The sequence below is a fragment of the Triturus cristatus genome, chromosome 6 (genome assembly GCF_964204655.1).
Source record: "Triturus cristatus chromosome 6, aTriCri1.1, whole genome shotgun sequence".
NCBI lineage: Eukaryota > Metazoa > Chordata > Amphibia > Caudata > Salamandridae > Triturus > Triturus cristatus.
In genome coordinates, this window is record NC_140589.1 from 593,279,055 (window position 1) to 593,294,761 (window position 15,707).

The 15,707-nt window shown below is 45.4% G+C and overlaps 1 protein-coding gene across 2 annotated transcripts in view; it reads left to right on the top strand.

The window, feature by feature from the left end:
* Positions 1-15,707, top strand: part of CYB5R4 (cytochrome b5 reductase 4) — a 1,096,425-nt gene that overhangs the window by 564,622 nt on the left and 516,096 nt on the right. For both annotated transcript variants that reach the window (XM_085611035.1, XM_085611036.1), the window contains exon 9: positions 11,402-11,434. In XM_085611035.1, the coding sequence (XP_085467161.1) occupies positions 11,402-11,434 (33 nt within the window). The remainder of the gene's footprint in view (positions 1-11,401; positions 11,435-15,707) is intronic.

The following is a 15,707-nucleotide window of genomic DNA, read 5'->3' on the forward strand; positions in this document are numbered from 1 at the left end:
CTATTTGCAAGAACAGTTTCTAGACATTCTCGGGTATCTTCTGCAAACACCATATTTTCTAGATACTTATCGCACGAAAAGCTTAGTAACTTATTTTGTAACCCCTTACCCTCCCACCCCCTGAAAAAGAAAAGGGAAAGAAGAAAATAAGCCAAACAACAAAAGAAAAAGAGAGAGACAAAAAAAGCAAGGGGTGCATGTGCAAGGTAATATGGCTGGGTTATACAAGTTGTCTTGGCAGGTACTGGTCTGGCTCCAACTAATCAAAATCTATCTCAGATTTTCATTGGAATATCCCAGGGTGTCATCTCCTGCGCCAAAGTTAGAACTGGAAGAGATGTAGGGCACTTGTGCGCGTCGGACAGGCACACAAGGGTAGCCCTTGAGAGAGGAAATGAACCAATGGGCCCCATGTGTATTCAAAGTTCTGAAATGTGTCTGACAGTATATCCGTCATTCGTTCCATTGTTAATATCTGCCACAATTGAGCATGCCATTGTGTTACTGAGTGGCCCTCTGACCTCTTCCACGCTCCCACCACTGCCTTCTTCGCTGCCCCCAGAAAGACACATGATTAATCTATCTCCTGTTGTTTGATATTTTAGAGAGTCATCCCTCAAACCTAGAAGTACAACGCCCGGGTCCCCTGGCACTGGGTATCCTAAGATTTCCTTAATATGTGCCAAGATTTCAGCACAGAAGGGTTTAATCGACGAGCAGTCCCAATATATGTGCCAGAAGTCCCCTAACATCCCACAACCCCTCCAGCACATCTCAGATGTCACAGGGAATATTTTCTTCAGTTTGGTCGGATATAGGTACCAATCAAAAAGCACCTTGTAATGGGCTTCTCTTAGACCTATGAAATGGTTGAACTTAGATATATCTTTCCATAACTTTCCCCACCGAACCTCTGCAACGTCCTAATCCAGTATCTGCTCCCAGAGAATGATGTGCCTTGGGCAGGAGTGATCAAGTGTTGTGAGTAATAAGGAATATAAGAAGGAGATATTGCCGTTCAACCCCCCACCCATCCTCACAAAATGTTCAATTGGGGTGGGGTCCCTGGTTGCTGCTTCTCTCATGTCAGTCCCCAATACCCAGTGTTGGAGCTCTGTGTAATGGTAATGTTCTGATACCGGAAGATGAAAATTCCTCCTACCTTGCTCAAATGTTAAATTTGTCATGGCGGTGAAAGAGGTCAGAGACCATTAGACACCCCCCTCCCTCCACACATTGAATGCCATCCGTATGTAGAGCTGGTAGGAAGGCTGGATTGTAGTGTATCTGGGTGTACAGAGAGGCAAAATAGTTCAGGCCGACCTACGGTTGACCTCGTCCCACACTTTAAGAGTGGTTCTCGTGGGGGTGCTCAAATAAGTGTTTATCGGGCGATCCTTTTGTGACTTCCAGAGAAGGTCCCATATACATCGCCCTACTACCATTCAGTCCATATGGAGCCAGTGTCCATCTGAAGCTCAATCACTCTCAGCTGTGAGGCTTTATAATAAAGGTGTAGGTCTGCTATCGCCAATCCCCCCATAGTATTTGGCAGACAGAGCTGTTTATAAGTGAGGCAAGCTTGTTTCTCCTGCCAGAAAAAGCAAATTAACATGGAGCATATGGTGGGTAGAAAGCTGCGGTCCAGATCAATTGATAGGCCCTTTAATAAATATAATAGTCGCGGAAGTACATTCATTTTTAGAGATTGTATTTGACCCAGCCAGGAAAGATACAGAGGAGCTCATCTTCGAAGATCATGTTTCAATTGTAGGGGAAGTGGGAGAAAGTTAGCCTTAAAAAGATCCATAAGCTTGGGTGTGAGTTTAATACCTAGGTAAGTAATTTTCCTCTCCGCCCACCTGAATGAGGTGTCCTCCTCAACCCTGTCCACCTCTGAAGGCAGTAAGTTCGAACCGAGGAGCAAAGATTTAGTCTCATTAATATGAAAGCCATCTCAAAATGCTGTAGCTCTACACGTAGAGCCCTCAGAGTATTTGCGGGGTCTGTAATGGTCATCAAGACATCATCAGTGAAGAGAGATATTTTATGTTCCTCACCGCCGAAAGGAATCCCTCAGATAGTAGGCAATGACCTAATTTTCGCTGCCAATGGTTCAATACTAAGAGCAAACAGAAGTGGTCAGAGGGGGCACCCCTGTCTAGTTCCCCTTCCCACCCGAAAAACATCCAAGCTTACTCCATTAACCAGCACTTGGGCACAAGGCCAAATATAGCTAGCCTTCACCATTCCCACAAACTGATCCCAGAAGCCAAACTTCCAAAGAGCAAGAAATAAAAAGGACCAGTCCACCCGATCAAAGCCCTTTTCTGCATGGAGCATCAACGGGGCTGCTGAAATGGATTTCACGCTGGCTTTTTCGATTAGCTGGATCACCCTCTGTAAGTTATTGTGCGTCTGTCTGCCTGATATGAAGCCTGATTGATCCGGATGGATGATTTCCGGTAGCAAACTATCCAGCCTGAAGGCTATTATCTTAGTATATAATTTTACATCTAGATTGAGGAGCGTGATTGGTCGACACTAATCGCACTTTTGAGGTTCCTTCCCTAATTACAGGATGAACGATATTAAGGCCTCACTCATAGAAGGGGACATCTCCCCCCTCTGCCATGGAGTTAAATAGGGACACAAGATGTGGTAGCAACTCCATACTAAAGGTCTTATAAAAATTGAGCTGTCAATCCACCTGGGCCCGGGGATTTATGAAGCTTGAGCCCTGTTATAGCTTTGCAGACGTCTTCGGTGATGGAACTACCCAGTTGTTCATTTTGAGCATGAGTAACATATGGGAGGTCCACCCCCTCTAAGTAATCCAATTGCATCTTCTTGGCCAAAGTTTCCCTCGTGTAGAGCCCTCTATAAAAGTGACCGAACACGTGAGCTTTTGCAGAGTCTGTAACTACTCTCTCTCCCAGGTGTGACAGGACATCCCCTATGTACTCTTTTTCTCATTTTACTCTTAGTTGTCTGGCTAGGTGTGTCCCCACCTTGTTCCCTTGTTCATACAAAGTGCGTTTAAGTCTCAAGAGTGTAAGCTTTTGCTCTATTGTTATAGATGGCATTCAGATTGTCATAACTATCTTTTGTAATGCTAGGGTTGAGATTGCTTTATGTGTTTTCTCTGCGTCTCTCAGTTCCTTCTCTAGCTCTAATCTTTCTTTTGTTCTCTGTTTGTTGAGGGACGCATTCTTAGTAATACACTGGCCCCTTAGTACTGCTTTAAATGCATCCCAGGTTTTTGTTGAACTGGTGTCTTGAGGGGTGTTCAGCTCAAAGAAGTCTGTAATGATCTTCTGTAATTCATCTTGTATCAACCTATCGCGTACTAAGAAGCTTGGAAAGAACGATCTGCGGTGTCTCGCTGGGGCCATATCCCACTGCATAGTAATAGTGGTTGGAGCATGGTTGGATATCAAGATTGGGTGAATCGAGGCCACGGTTACCTCCCACATCAGTGCCTGGGTAACACAAAAATGTAGTCTAGGTGGGAATATGTGCGGTAGGTGTGTGAAAAGATGGTATAGTCTCTCTCTGTGGGGTGAATTTGGCGCCATGCATCTAGCAGGCCCAAGTCTTTGAAATACTGTTTCAGTATTCTCAAAAAGCTACCAGTGTTAGCCCTATGAGGGTGTGCGCTATCTTCGCTCGGCTCCCAAGTGAGATTAAAGTCGCCCATTAAAACAATGTCTCCTTCTGCAAAGCCACTCAGTGTCGACAACACAGTATTCAGAAAGTGTCCCTGGTGACTATTGAGATAATAGACAGAGGCAAATTTGCACATTTTGCCATGGATGCGCCATTTAACAATGGCCAGTCTACCCTCCCTATCTGACTTGAAACTTCAATGATGAATGGAATAATAGGGCTACTCCATTATGTTTTGATGGTGCCAACGATCTACAGATAATCGGGTAAGCTCTGTGGTGTAGCCTATGATCTTTGGAGCATTTCATATATGTTTCCTGTAACGCAACCACCTCATGTCTTTGGTCTAATAAATATTTCCATAGCTTGTGCCTCTTGGCCGGAGAATTAAGCCCTTTGACATTCCATGTTAATGATGTGACTACCATTGTGACTTAAAGGCCTGTAAAATCTTCATGTGCACTGTTTCAAGCTCCTCTAGTTGTCTCTGTGCCCCCTATCCCAGCTCTCTCTAAACCTGTGATATAAGCCCTAACCCTGTGTACCTGTGGTTGGTGACATCGTATTTGTGCCCATGTTTCCTCTGTGCGAAAAATGGAGAAGAAAAAAAGTGTAGAAACTAACCCGCAAATTGTTTGAACATTTTAACAATACCTATGTGAAGCTGTCCTCTCTAGAGAGAAGAGCATCTACTGGAGCGGTCAGAATTCGCCAATGTAAGGTGAAAATGGCTCACCAAAGCATTTCTACAGTAATAACTTCTAGCAATACAATCCAATCGTCATAATGGCAAGGCTACCTAGTTCCGCTGCAATCACGTGAACCGTTCCGCTTTGTTCTCGAGTCTCTCATCCAGTCAAGCTATTTACGTTCCAAGCTGACCGAGGCTCTTAATGTGGCCTCGGTGGCAGTTCAGGGGAACCCTTCAGTATCTGCGGCAAGCGGGTCAGCGTTTGTGTTGTTGGTGCTGGTGTCTCTGAGGTTACCAAGGGTCAGTACCAGCCGCTTCTTGTTCCCAATCTGTATAGTCTCTTTCTTCTCCTCCCCCTTCTGGGTCCTCAGGTACTGGTAGATTCAGGGTGGTTGCTGCCTCCTTGAAGGTAGTAGCGTGATAGGGCTTATCCTGTGTCAAGAAGGCGATACCAAAAGGCTATGTCCACCTGTATTTAATGGAGTCATTGCTCAATTTCTCTGTGATTGGGCAGAACTGCTGGCTCCGAGCCAGGGTAGCGGGTGGTATATCCTGGAACAGAGCAAAAGTAAAGTCCTGGAATGACACCTCCCCCGCTCTCCGTGCCGCCTGTAGAATTGTTTTGTTTATCTTGAAGGAGTGCAATCTTAGCAGTACGTCTCGGTCTTTTGTTGTTTACTGGATTTGGGAGCCCCAGTCTATGTATTCTGTCTATTTTTACTGTTGGTCCTGCAGAGCCCAACAATTCCAAGAACAGGCCCAGTACGAATGCCTCGTGGTCGAGTCCCTCGGCACCTTCTTCCAGATTGTGGATGCGAATGGTCTCCCTCCAGGATCTGCTCTCCAGATCTTCACATTTTAGTAGAGATGCCTGGAGATGCATCTGAGGACGTTTCGCTGTGGGCTCCATCTTGAGTATACGGTGTTCTAGATTTTGTGCTTTTATTTCCGTCTTGTTGAAGAGAAGTGAGTTTGCTTTGAAGTTCTGCGTGCAGATTCTCCAAGGAGGCCTTCATATCTGCCTTCACATTTTAGTAGAGATGCCTGGAGATGCATCTGAGGACGTTTCGCTGTGGGCTCCATCTTGAGTATACGGTGTTCTAGATTTTGTGCTTTTATCTTCATCTTGTTGAAGACAAGTGAGTTTGCTTTGAAGTTCTGCGTGCAGATTCTCCAAGGAGGCCTTCATATCTGTCTTCAAAACTTTGCGTAGTTCTTGTTTGAACTCCCTAACAGATGTCAGATGTTTCGTTATGTAGCACAGATACTGCCGCTCTGGTAGCATAGCGCAAGATCCACTAGAAGTCTTTTTAATGTGCCATTTATCATCCTAACAGCGGAGCGCTCGCAGTTCACGTCCGCTCGACCATCTTGGCTGGCCACGCCCCAAGTTGGTGATTTTTGGCACTATTTTTAATTCAAACTTTAAAGTTTATATCTCCTGTTCCACTTATTGGATTTTTATGGTTAAGGTGTCATTTCATTTAGAAAAGTATTCTCTGTTTTCCTAGATTGGTTTCAGATATTTTTGGGTTGTTTTAACATTATTACTTTTTGAGTACTGCATTAATACTTTACACGTTGCCTCTAAGTAAAGCCTGACTTCTTTGTGCCAAGGTGACTGAGTGTTAAGCACAACTATATTTAGTGACTTTTGTGGTTCACCCTGATGAGGATTGTGATTATTATTTGAAGTGCGTTCTCACCCTCCTCAACTAATACTCCAATTTCTTACCTCAGCCCCCAGCCCACATCAACCAGCAATAATTCAAAGCAATTTCTGCCAAAACCTCTGGCCTCAGCCTGCTTCCTTCAGGAAGGTCACATCAACAAAACGGATTAATAGTCTACCATCTCTCTCTTCTGAAAAATGCAATACCTTTGTAGCAGGACTAAGGATTTCTCACTTACCTGACCTATTGCTGAAATTCCACTCCGATTTTTATTGTATTCAGGAAAACCCTCTTCCAAGCTTCTTCCAAAATTAGTCTCTGGACACAAAGAGGCACTTTTGCAATTTGAATGTTAGGGTAGACCATGGATATTTCTTGACAAGTATGTGTGGGCAGTTCCTCCCACCATCGACACATGTTCTATCATGATTCATCCACCATGTGGCATCGGTGCATAATCCATGAATTAAAATGCTTGATCTGCCTGATAGTAACCTCTTCTGCTAGAGTCTGTCATGGTTTTAAAACAGAAATGTGAAGCACAACATATGCACCCTCTCACCTAAGATCCTATCCAAAAACCGGAACAGCATTTGCATCTCCCGACTGTCGCCTTCCCACCTGCGCTGCCAAGAATGGACTTGAGTCCCAGATGCATGGAGCAAAAGGAAGCATCCAATGTTAATGCTTCATTACCTGACGTATTCTCTATTATGTAGCCAAGATGATCATCTTTGCATAAATCTACAGGACTTAATAGGGTACATGGTGAGTGCCCCATTGACCACTAACTGAGGCATCAGTAGTCTGAACTAAACATGTTTACTTCCAAGCCCCGTCCACCTCTCCTTGCTGTGGTCAGATATCCCCAGTGTTTCTTTTCAATCTTACCTCAAATGCTGTCTTCTTAATACACTTTCAGCAGTTGAATATCAAGTTAAATTTCAGATTTTTCTCTCCTCATCAGACGTTAATATTCTGTGCCTTAGGCTTCAATCTCCCCTGAAGCTGACTCTTTGCTCTCTGACTTCATCCCTAACGATTATTGTTAAAGCACTTTGTCCAAAGGGAGAAAGGCCAGGTTGGGGATTCTCTAAAAATCATATTTGCAATTGTTTTGGCTTTCCACACTGGCAATCTGTGTGATGGGTGAATGTGCATCTTTGGTGTTGAACTTGACCCCAAACATGAATGCTACATTTTTACTGAACTATAAATCTCTTGGCCACGATAAACAACATATAAAGGTTTTCTTCAACATAGCCATAATAATTTCTACCCACCATACATCTCTTATCATCTTTGTCGGCATATGGTACTCAAATTTATCGAGGTTATTAATGTAAACCTACCTAATTGCATAGCAATATTAATACACACATACATACATATATATATATATATTTATGTATATACATTACCTTCTGGCGGTCGTCAGTAGGTAGTTAATGTTAGGAACAGATTTCCATTAAAAAAGCTGTTCTTGAAAAGGGGAGTCCCAAATCGCTTTTTCTCTATGTTAATTTCCATAGGAAACTTTAGACTTGGCTACACCACATTTGGCAAAAAAGGTAGCTGTTGGTCGAGAAAGCACACTTTTTGTTAAATGGTATAAATCTGTTCAGTAGTTTCTGAGAAATGTAAAGGTTTCTCAGATATATAACTGTGGCCACGGTGGATCAGCGAACCCTCCCAATCTCGTGCCTGAGATCCAATTGGCTGCCAGTACTTCAAACCATGAAGTGTTGGCAGCCATCTTGTGACTCGGCTAATTGAAACGTGGGGGCCATGCGGCCCCCTTGCAACCCCAGGGATCGCCACCCCCCCGGGCTGTTTTTAATTATAATGTGTTGGGGTCCCAGCCCCCACGCAGGTCCGGGGACCGCCACCTTCCCGGCGCTAATTGTTTGAAATCCGGGGGCCATGCAGCTCCCCTGCAGGTCACCAGGGCTATATGTAAATAGGATGCAGGGGGAGCTCCGGCACCCCCATGCAGCTCCGGGGACCACCACCTCCCTGGGGCTATTTTTAAGAAGGGAGGGGGCCATGCATTAATGGCCCTGGGGACTGCCTCCCCAAAGGGCCGGCTCCAGCAATGTCCTAGGGTGCCCACCCCAGGGACATTGCAGTTTGCTATGGGATGGCGGGAGAGCAGTGCTCCCGCCATCCCATAGCAAACAAGAGTGCTCCGCTTTGAACAAGTAAGAGCATTTTGCTCTCGCTTGTTCAAAGTGGAGCACACTTTGCTTTTTACACCAAGGGAGCTGCATGTCAGCAACTCCCTGGGTGTAAAAAGGAATGCTGGCTCCCGCTTGAGGTGGGGGCTGGCTGGGACCGTGGGGGTTTCAGGCTCCCCCCCGTAGTCCCCTACGAGATGGCCATGCACTGGGAATAGAGTCCCCAGGGCCAAAAATGGCCCTTAAGGGGTGCACTCAGCCCCCACCCTTTAAGAAAAAGAAAAAAAAGCCTGGCCCTGGGGGGTTGGGTTTCTGGGGTCAAAATCTGCCTGGGAAGGCGGTCTGCGTGGCCCCTCCCCTTTTATAATAATGGTGTAGCCCCGGGGATGGGGTTCATGGGGTCGAAAATGGCCCGGGAGGGGGTGCCACTCGGTCTCTCTCCCTTGAAAGAAAAAAGCTTAAAAAAAAGAAACGGCCAGGCCCTGGTGGATGAGACCCACAGTCCGGAATTGGCCTGGTGAGGGGGCCGCTCGCTCACTCCCCTTTTAAAAAATAAATATCAATATAGGCCTAGCCTCGTAGGATGGAGTCCCCCGGCCGAAATCGGCCTAAGGAAGGGGACTGCATGGCACCCCTCCCGTTTCATTTAAACCATTTATTTAAACCCATACAGTGGGTTTGCTGAGAGGTTTCCGGTGGTCACGCCCTGTTTCTCCTCCACTCTGCAAACACACCTCCTGGCACACTACTGTTTGGGGGATGAAGTCCCCTTCACTGCTGAGGGTCCTTAGGGGCCAATTAGCCCACTGTTACCTCCAGTAAGCCCCACACAGTGGATTGCTGAGAAGTGCTCGCAGGCCACGCCTCTTTCTCCACCACTCTGCAAACGTGCCTCTCTGCGCACTGCTGGTGGGGGAATGAGGTCTCCTTGCCTCCTGAGGGCCTCAGGACTAAAGTGGATTTCATCCCCCAAGCTGCAGTGCACCAGGAGGCACTTTTGCAGAGTGGTGGAGAAAGGGGACGTGGCCTCTAACCACCTCTCAGCAGTCCAGCTGTGTGGGGCTTACTGGAGGTAACAGGAGGGCTAGTTGGCCCCCAAGGACCTTCAAGAGCCAAGGGGACTTCATCCCCCAAATACTAGTATGCCAGGATGCATGTTTGCAGAGCGGAGGAGAAAGAGGGCGTGGCCACCGAATACCTCTCTACAAACCCACTGTGTGGGACTTGCTAGAGGTAACAGTAGGGGTAGTTGGCCCCCAAGGACCCTCAATAACCAAGGAGGGTTCATCAACCTACTGGTAGTGCATCATGAGGTGCGTTTGCAGAGTGGTGGATAAAGGGGGCGTGGCCTGCTATCAGATTTCAGCAATCCTTCTGTGTGGGACTTACTGGAGGTAATAGGAGGGGTAGTTGGCCCCCAAGGACATTCTGGGCGGCCAACTACCCCTCCTGTTACCTCCAGTAAATTCTACACAGCAGGATTGCTGAGAAGTTGTCAGAGGCCATACCCACTTTCTCCCCCACTCTGCAAACATGCCTCCTGATGCACTACTATTTGGGGTATACAGTCCCCTTGGGGGCCAAGAGGTCCTCCTGGCACCTCCTGTAAGGCCTACAAAGCAGAATTCCTGAGAGCTGGTCAGAGGCCCAGCCCCCTTTCCCCACCACTCTGAGATTGTGACTGCTAGTTAAAAAAACCTTAGAAATTCACCAAAACAAACAAAGGTTACATGGACGTTATAGTTAGGAATTAGTATTTAAAAGACCTTAGAAATTCATTGAAAAAAACAAAGCTTACAAGGGCGTTACAGTTAGCAAATAGAATTAAAAAACCTTAGAACTTCACTAGAAAAAATCAAAGGTTACAGGCACGTTATAGTTAGGGTCAGGTTTTACTAATACAAAACCAGAGAAATCCAGCCATTATAGTTACCTGAGTTAACTATAACTCACGCCCCCACAATGCACTGCTTATGACCTCACATATTACATCACTCATAACATGGTCAGTGACATAACTGATGATATCACTGATGACATCTCAAATGACATTAGTTATGACATCATCCAGTGACTGAGTGTTTCAAAAAATTTGAGTGTTAAAAAGAATGATATATATAGCATTTAACATAAAATCTCTGCACAATGTGAAATGTACAGGTTTTTGAACGCAGTGCATGTTGAACGATACTTTAATGTGTTTTGTATTAGGAAATATTAAACTATAAGTGTAGCCACAGATAAAGTTGTTTTAAAGCTGTGACATTTGATTTGTCCTTCAATTTTCACCGTAGATATTTCGACCTAAAGAAAATAAGTTCTTTGTATTCCACGGAGATTCCATTGACTTGAAGCAGCCTGTCTTCAATCTTAAACAAAAGATGCTGCTCTGTCTTTATGGCTCCTGTTTGTGCTCCTTTCTATTCTTTGAAAAATTGCACTACTGCTTTGATCCTCTGCCTGAAGGCCATTTAGGCTGAAATGCAATATATGATAAGCCTCTGGATTCTCAAATGGTCCCTTCTGCATCGCAGTTAATTACCAAGAAGGTCTATTTTTGTAATAAGCACAGCAAAAGATAGACAAGCCAGTGAGAGAAAAAGCTTGAGCTCCTTGTTTCAACACCATTCTAATTTTTATTTAAAAAATGTTTCATCCACCGTGTGGCAGACTGATGAGTGGTATTGGTATATCCTACATATGGACGGCTTGGACAGCCAATCCTCAGACCAGTGTTTAATTTCTACCCGTGTTTGCTGGAGCATGGCACCCCACATGTTTATGACAGTCCCCCACATGATGGCTTTGTCAGTCTATTTTTAAAAACAGCCTTTGACCAAAGTGTTTAAAAATTCAATGTACGATTCCACAGCGGATTAATACTTGGAGCTTTGGGTCACCTATTATAGTTCAAATTGTCCCATTTGTAGGACTTTAATGGTAAGTATGGTTCGCTGGTACTGGTATTTGGCAGCCTGCAGTGGACTGTTTTTACAGCAGTACATGAATAATTTCTTACAACGAACAGGATTTACTGGTTACTGCTCAGGCTTCCGTTTTTTAATCCTTAATGTATGTATTACAATTTTATCAGTCACTATTTAACTAAAAATATAATTTATGTGGTTAATGTGCTAACCGTACATTTCTGGAATCCCTGTTAAATTTGTTGCCATTATACTTTTTTGTAGACCTGGACCATGCTGTTCTGGAGGAAATCAATGGTAAGTGACATTTTTGAAGCATACATACTCTGGTACAGCTCAATTTAGAAATTGTTCTATCAATCTATTTACCTTTATTGCTCATTTATAAGAAGCTATTTGACAATTTGCCTCTCTTTTGTTATTTCTAACTGAAAATTAATATTTCACATAATAAGCTTGTTTGACGGTTTGTTTCTAAAGTATTCACTTGTGGTTCATCTAAGTAAATATAATTCGGAGCTTGTCTTCTGCAGTGCTCCATCTCTTGAATTCCGGAAAGGCTATTTTCTAACCACACACATAGGCTTCAATTTAAGAGCACTGACGGTGCACCTCCATGATTGCCCAAGTTTTGATTAAAGCCCCAAAAGTGTACATGCCAAAAATTCTAGTGGAAAAAAGGTAGAAGAGTACCTTTGACATTTTACTTGGGTACAATTTGCACCTATTCTGAGTGCTGGAATATGTTCTCCAACGACCTGGTGTGTGGGGGATGGACATGGTTGATGAGGTGATTGATGGTATTTTGATCTGGTGAGACATCTGTGAGGTGGTGGGTATACATAAGCCTCATATCTTATATGCTTTCAAAAGATGTTAAGCAGAGAGTGTTGAAATGGAGAAAGTTTCCCTGCATGGCTCTGGAGAGTGTGCGTCCTGCCTTCAAGTCACCCTAGCAAGCTACGGCTTTCTGACCCAGCCTCAGCACACACATCTATTATGTGTGTGGGCTGGAAGTATCTTTGGTGAGAAGGCTTTAGACCCAGAGCTAGATCAGGTGGTTGGAAAGGCACACCATATGTATACTCCTTTGGGGAAGCATAGCTGTTCTCAGCTCAGCAGGCTTTGGAGGACCCACAGTGGTGGTAGCGATATGATTTCAAAAGGAGGCAGGCATTTGTAATCGATGCTTAATTTGCAAAACACAAATAAGTGCCGGGGCTTTCATCAGGAGGTCACTGCAGCTTGCATCACCCATTGCCCCTACCAGTGCTGCCAATGACAGTGCCATCATGACTACTAACCATCACACTCTACAAGTGTGATAATTCACACTGTTGCAGGCCCCCAAAGCTGTATAAATGGCTTGGGCAGTAGGTATTGGTCAGTTTAAATGTATATTGAAGTAATAAACAACTGTTTTAGTGCTCATCTCTAAATTAATAAACCGCATGGTACACTCGCAACCGCCGGTGTTGACAATTAAGTGGCTTTGCTGGGCATCAGAAACCACTGGCTCAAATTAAGCACTGCTTGTCATCTGCTAGAAAAAGTAGCCTACAGGCCTCTCCTGTATTTTTAAAAGTGGTCTGCCAGTCCCCTTCAACGATGTCTTTTCCCGTTCATGTGGGCAGGGGTGCTGTGCATGTGTACCATTTTATGTGAGTAGAAGATGCATGTATGAAGCATGGGTAGCTCATATTGTAACAAGCATCCTTGAATAATTTTTGTATTTGCTCTATTTTATTGATGCCTCATGTGAAGGGACAGAGGGAGAGCCCAGGCAGCAGATGTGAATTGCAGGCTGCCCTAGACTTTTCCTGAAATCCGTTTTGATGGGTCAGACTGAGGAGTGTTAACAGAAGGTCCCCTAATGCTATGGTGTAGTACCTGCCCTTTTCTAGCCCATTAGTCTCTGGAAGGGCTACAGTGCATGTTAATGGGAATTTAAGAGGGGTATCCTCCCCTTGCCGTTGTGCCCTTATTCTGATATATACTTACAACAACAAATTCCTCACCTTTTGAATATTTCCCCAGGCATCAGACTGGATCTGGAAAATCTCCAACACAACCCCTGTGCAGTGACAGGTGGGCCAGATGACTCGTGTTGAGGTCGCTCCATACCAAACATGACGTGTGTGTGCCAACATAGAGGCCACCCATGCACGATGCTGTTAGTTCCTTTTTTTCTGAGCCAACAGATGAGAATCCGAAGCTACCCTTCATCTCTTTCAGACACTTCCACTAACCTTTCTACTAAAAACAATGTACAAGAGAACACTCATCTCCCAAATGTACAGGGTTTTAACTCTGTGTGGAAAGTTGCAAATAAATGTCTGTGACTGACCCACATGTGTTTTTTCTGGTGTGCCTGGGGTCTGACCACGATTTTAAGGACTGCAGTGATTGTGACTGACTCCTCTGCAGATGCTTCCCTTCTTCAGAGCCATTTTGACATGGTGCTGTTTCACGCCTATCCCCTGAAGTGGAGAATCCAAGATGTTCGGGCTGTGAGCTCAGTGTTTCAATCTCTGTCCTGGATCACAGTGAGGATGACTCCGAGGCTGCTGAAATCCCATTTTAGACCTTTGCCTTCTCAATGCCTTTCTGAAAAAAAACAGGTTCAACATGCTCACCCTGTCCTAGGTCTTGTCCGCTCTTGACCCTGGAGACTAGATGGTAGGGCAGGGACTGCAGGATCGTTATTTCCAGACACAGGCTTTACCTGTAGTTCACAGTAGGCCATGAGCATTTTCAGTTTGCTGTGCTCCCTCAGGTGTCAACAAAGGTATAGCAATGGTAGCAGCACATCTTTAGAGGTCGGGGCTCCAGTCTTCATCAACCTCAACAACTGGCTGTTAACGGCGGGGTCGCCCCAGGCAGTTGCCAACAACCTCCAGACTATGGCAAACCTCCTAATATCATTCACTATCAATGTGATGAGGTCCCACCTGACTCCTTTGCAGATGCTCCCCTTCTTTCGAGCCATTCTGGGCATGATGCTGCTTCCTGCCTATCCCCCAAACTGGAAAATCCAGGACATTTGGACTATGATCTCAGTGTTTCAACCTCTGTCCTGGATCACAGTGAGGATGACTCTGAGACTTCCGGGACTGACAGCCTCTTGTGTCCTGCTAGGAAGACACACCAGATGACATACTTGGGCTCTGCAGTTGGATCGTAAGTCCTAGTGGGCACAGCACCAGGGGCATCATTCCGATCTGGTCCAGATTTCGGATGAGATTGCGGAAGATCTGCAATGATGGCTGCGGGACCACGACTGGATCAGCAGCAGACCCCTCTCCTCGCCCTATCCAGAGCTCACAGTGGTCACTGATGCATCGTTTCAGGGTTGGCCAGTGAAGGCTAGGCTCAATGTCAACCTTCTGGAACTGAGAGCCATTCATTCGGTATTGAAAGCCATTCTGCCCTCCATCAAGGGGAAGCTGGTGCAGGTGCTCATAAACAACAACACTGCCATGTGGTACTGCAACAAGCAGGTGAGGTTGAGTCATGGACCCTGTGCCAGGAGGCTTTGTTTCTTCGGACGTGGCTGGACCATCCAGGGATTTTTCTGATGACACACCACCTGGCAGGTTCTCTGAATACTAGAGCCTATTAACTAAGCCGGCAACACCGTGACGATCATGAATGGCAGTTACATCCAGAAGTGTTCCGGTGTCTTTTCTGTGAGTAGGGATAACCCTGCTGCGATCTTTTTGCCACCACCAAGAACGTGCAATGGTAGCACTTAGGCGCATTGGGGTTCCCAAGGAATCTCTAGCTCAGAGACGCATTCAACTTAGAGTGGAACTCGTGGCTTCTGTACGCCTTCCCACCGATACATCTCCTGCTCCAAGTTCTAAAGAAGTTCAGGACCGACTGGGCACAAGTCACCGTAGTGACCCCATATTCGGCAAGAAGAATATGGTATCCAGAATTCCTGGGCATGGGTATCTATCCGCTGATCAGGCTGCCCATTCAGGAGGATCTCATCTTGCAGTATGAGGACCGGGTTCTGCACCTGAACCTGCACAACCTAACAACTCCATGCTTGGAGATTGAGTGGCAACAGTTGAGTGTCTTTGATCTTCCTCCTGAAGTTATTAACATCATCTTGGCAGCCAGGTGTCCCCCAACCAAATCTGTATATGTCTGCCACTGGGATAAGTTTGTGGCTTGGAGTCAGCGATGTGGCGGGTGCAAGGTAAGTGGTTTTATTTATTTTATTTTCCCTATTCCAGTCACCTGACCGCTCCCTACCCGCTCCACCCCACCGCTCTTACCTGAACCTGCCACGCTTGGCCCCACCCAGGCATTAGTAGTTTGCATCCTCAGTTACAGAGATAGGGATTGCATCCTTAGGGTGACCTGAGGATAAAATGATATTTGAAAACCACTCTATTGCAACTTACATCAATAAGGACAACGACAGAGAAAGTCCTGTGTGGAAGTGAATCAGAAACTCAGGGCCACGAACTTCCAGTATATGTTGTTCTTCCTTGCGAGTGTAAGGGTAATGGGTAGGGGAAAAGTAACTTTGTTAAACAGACGCAGTAGGTGTGGAACT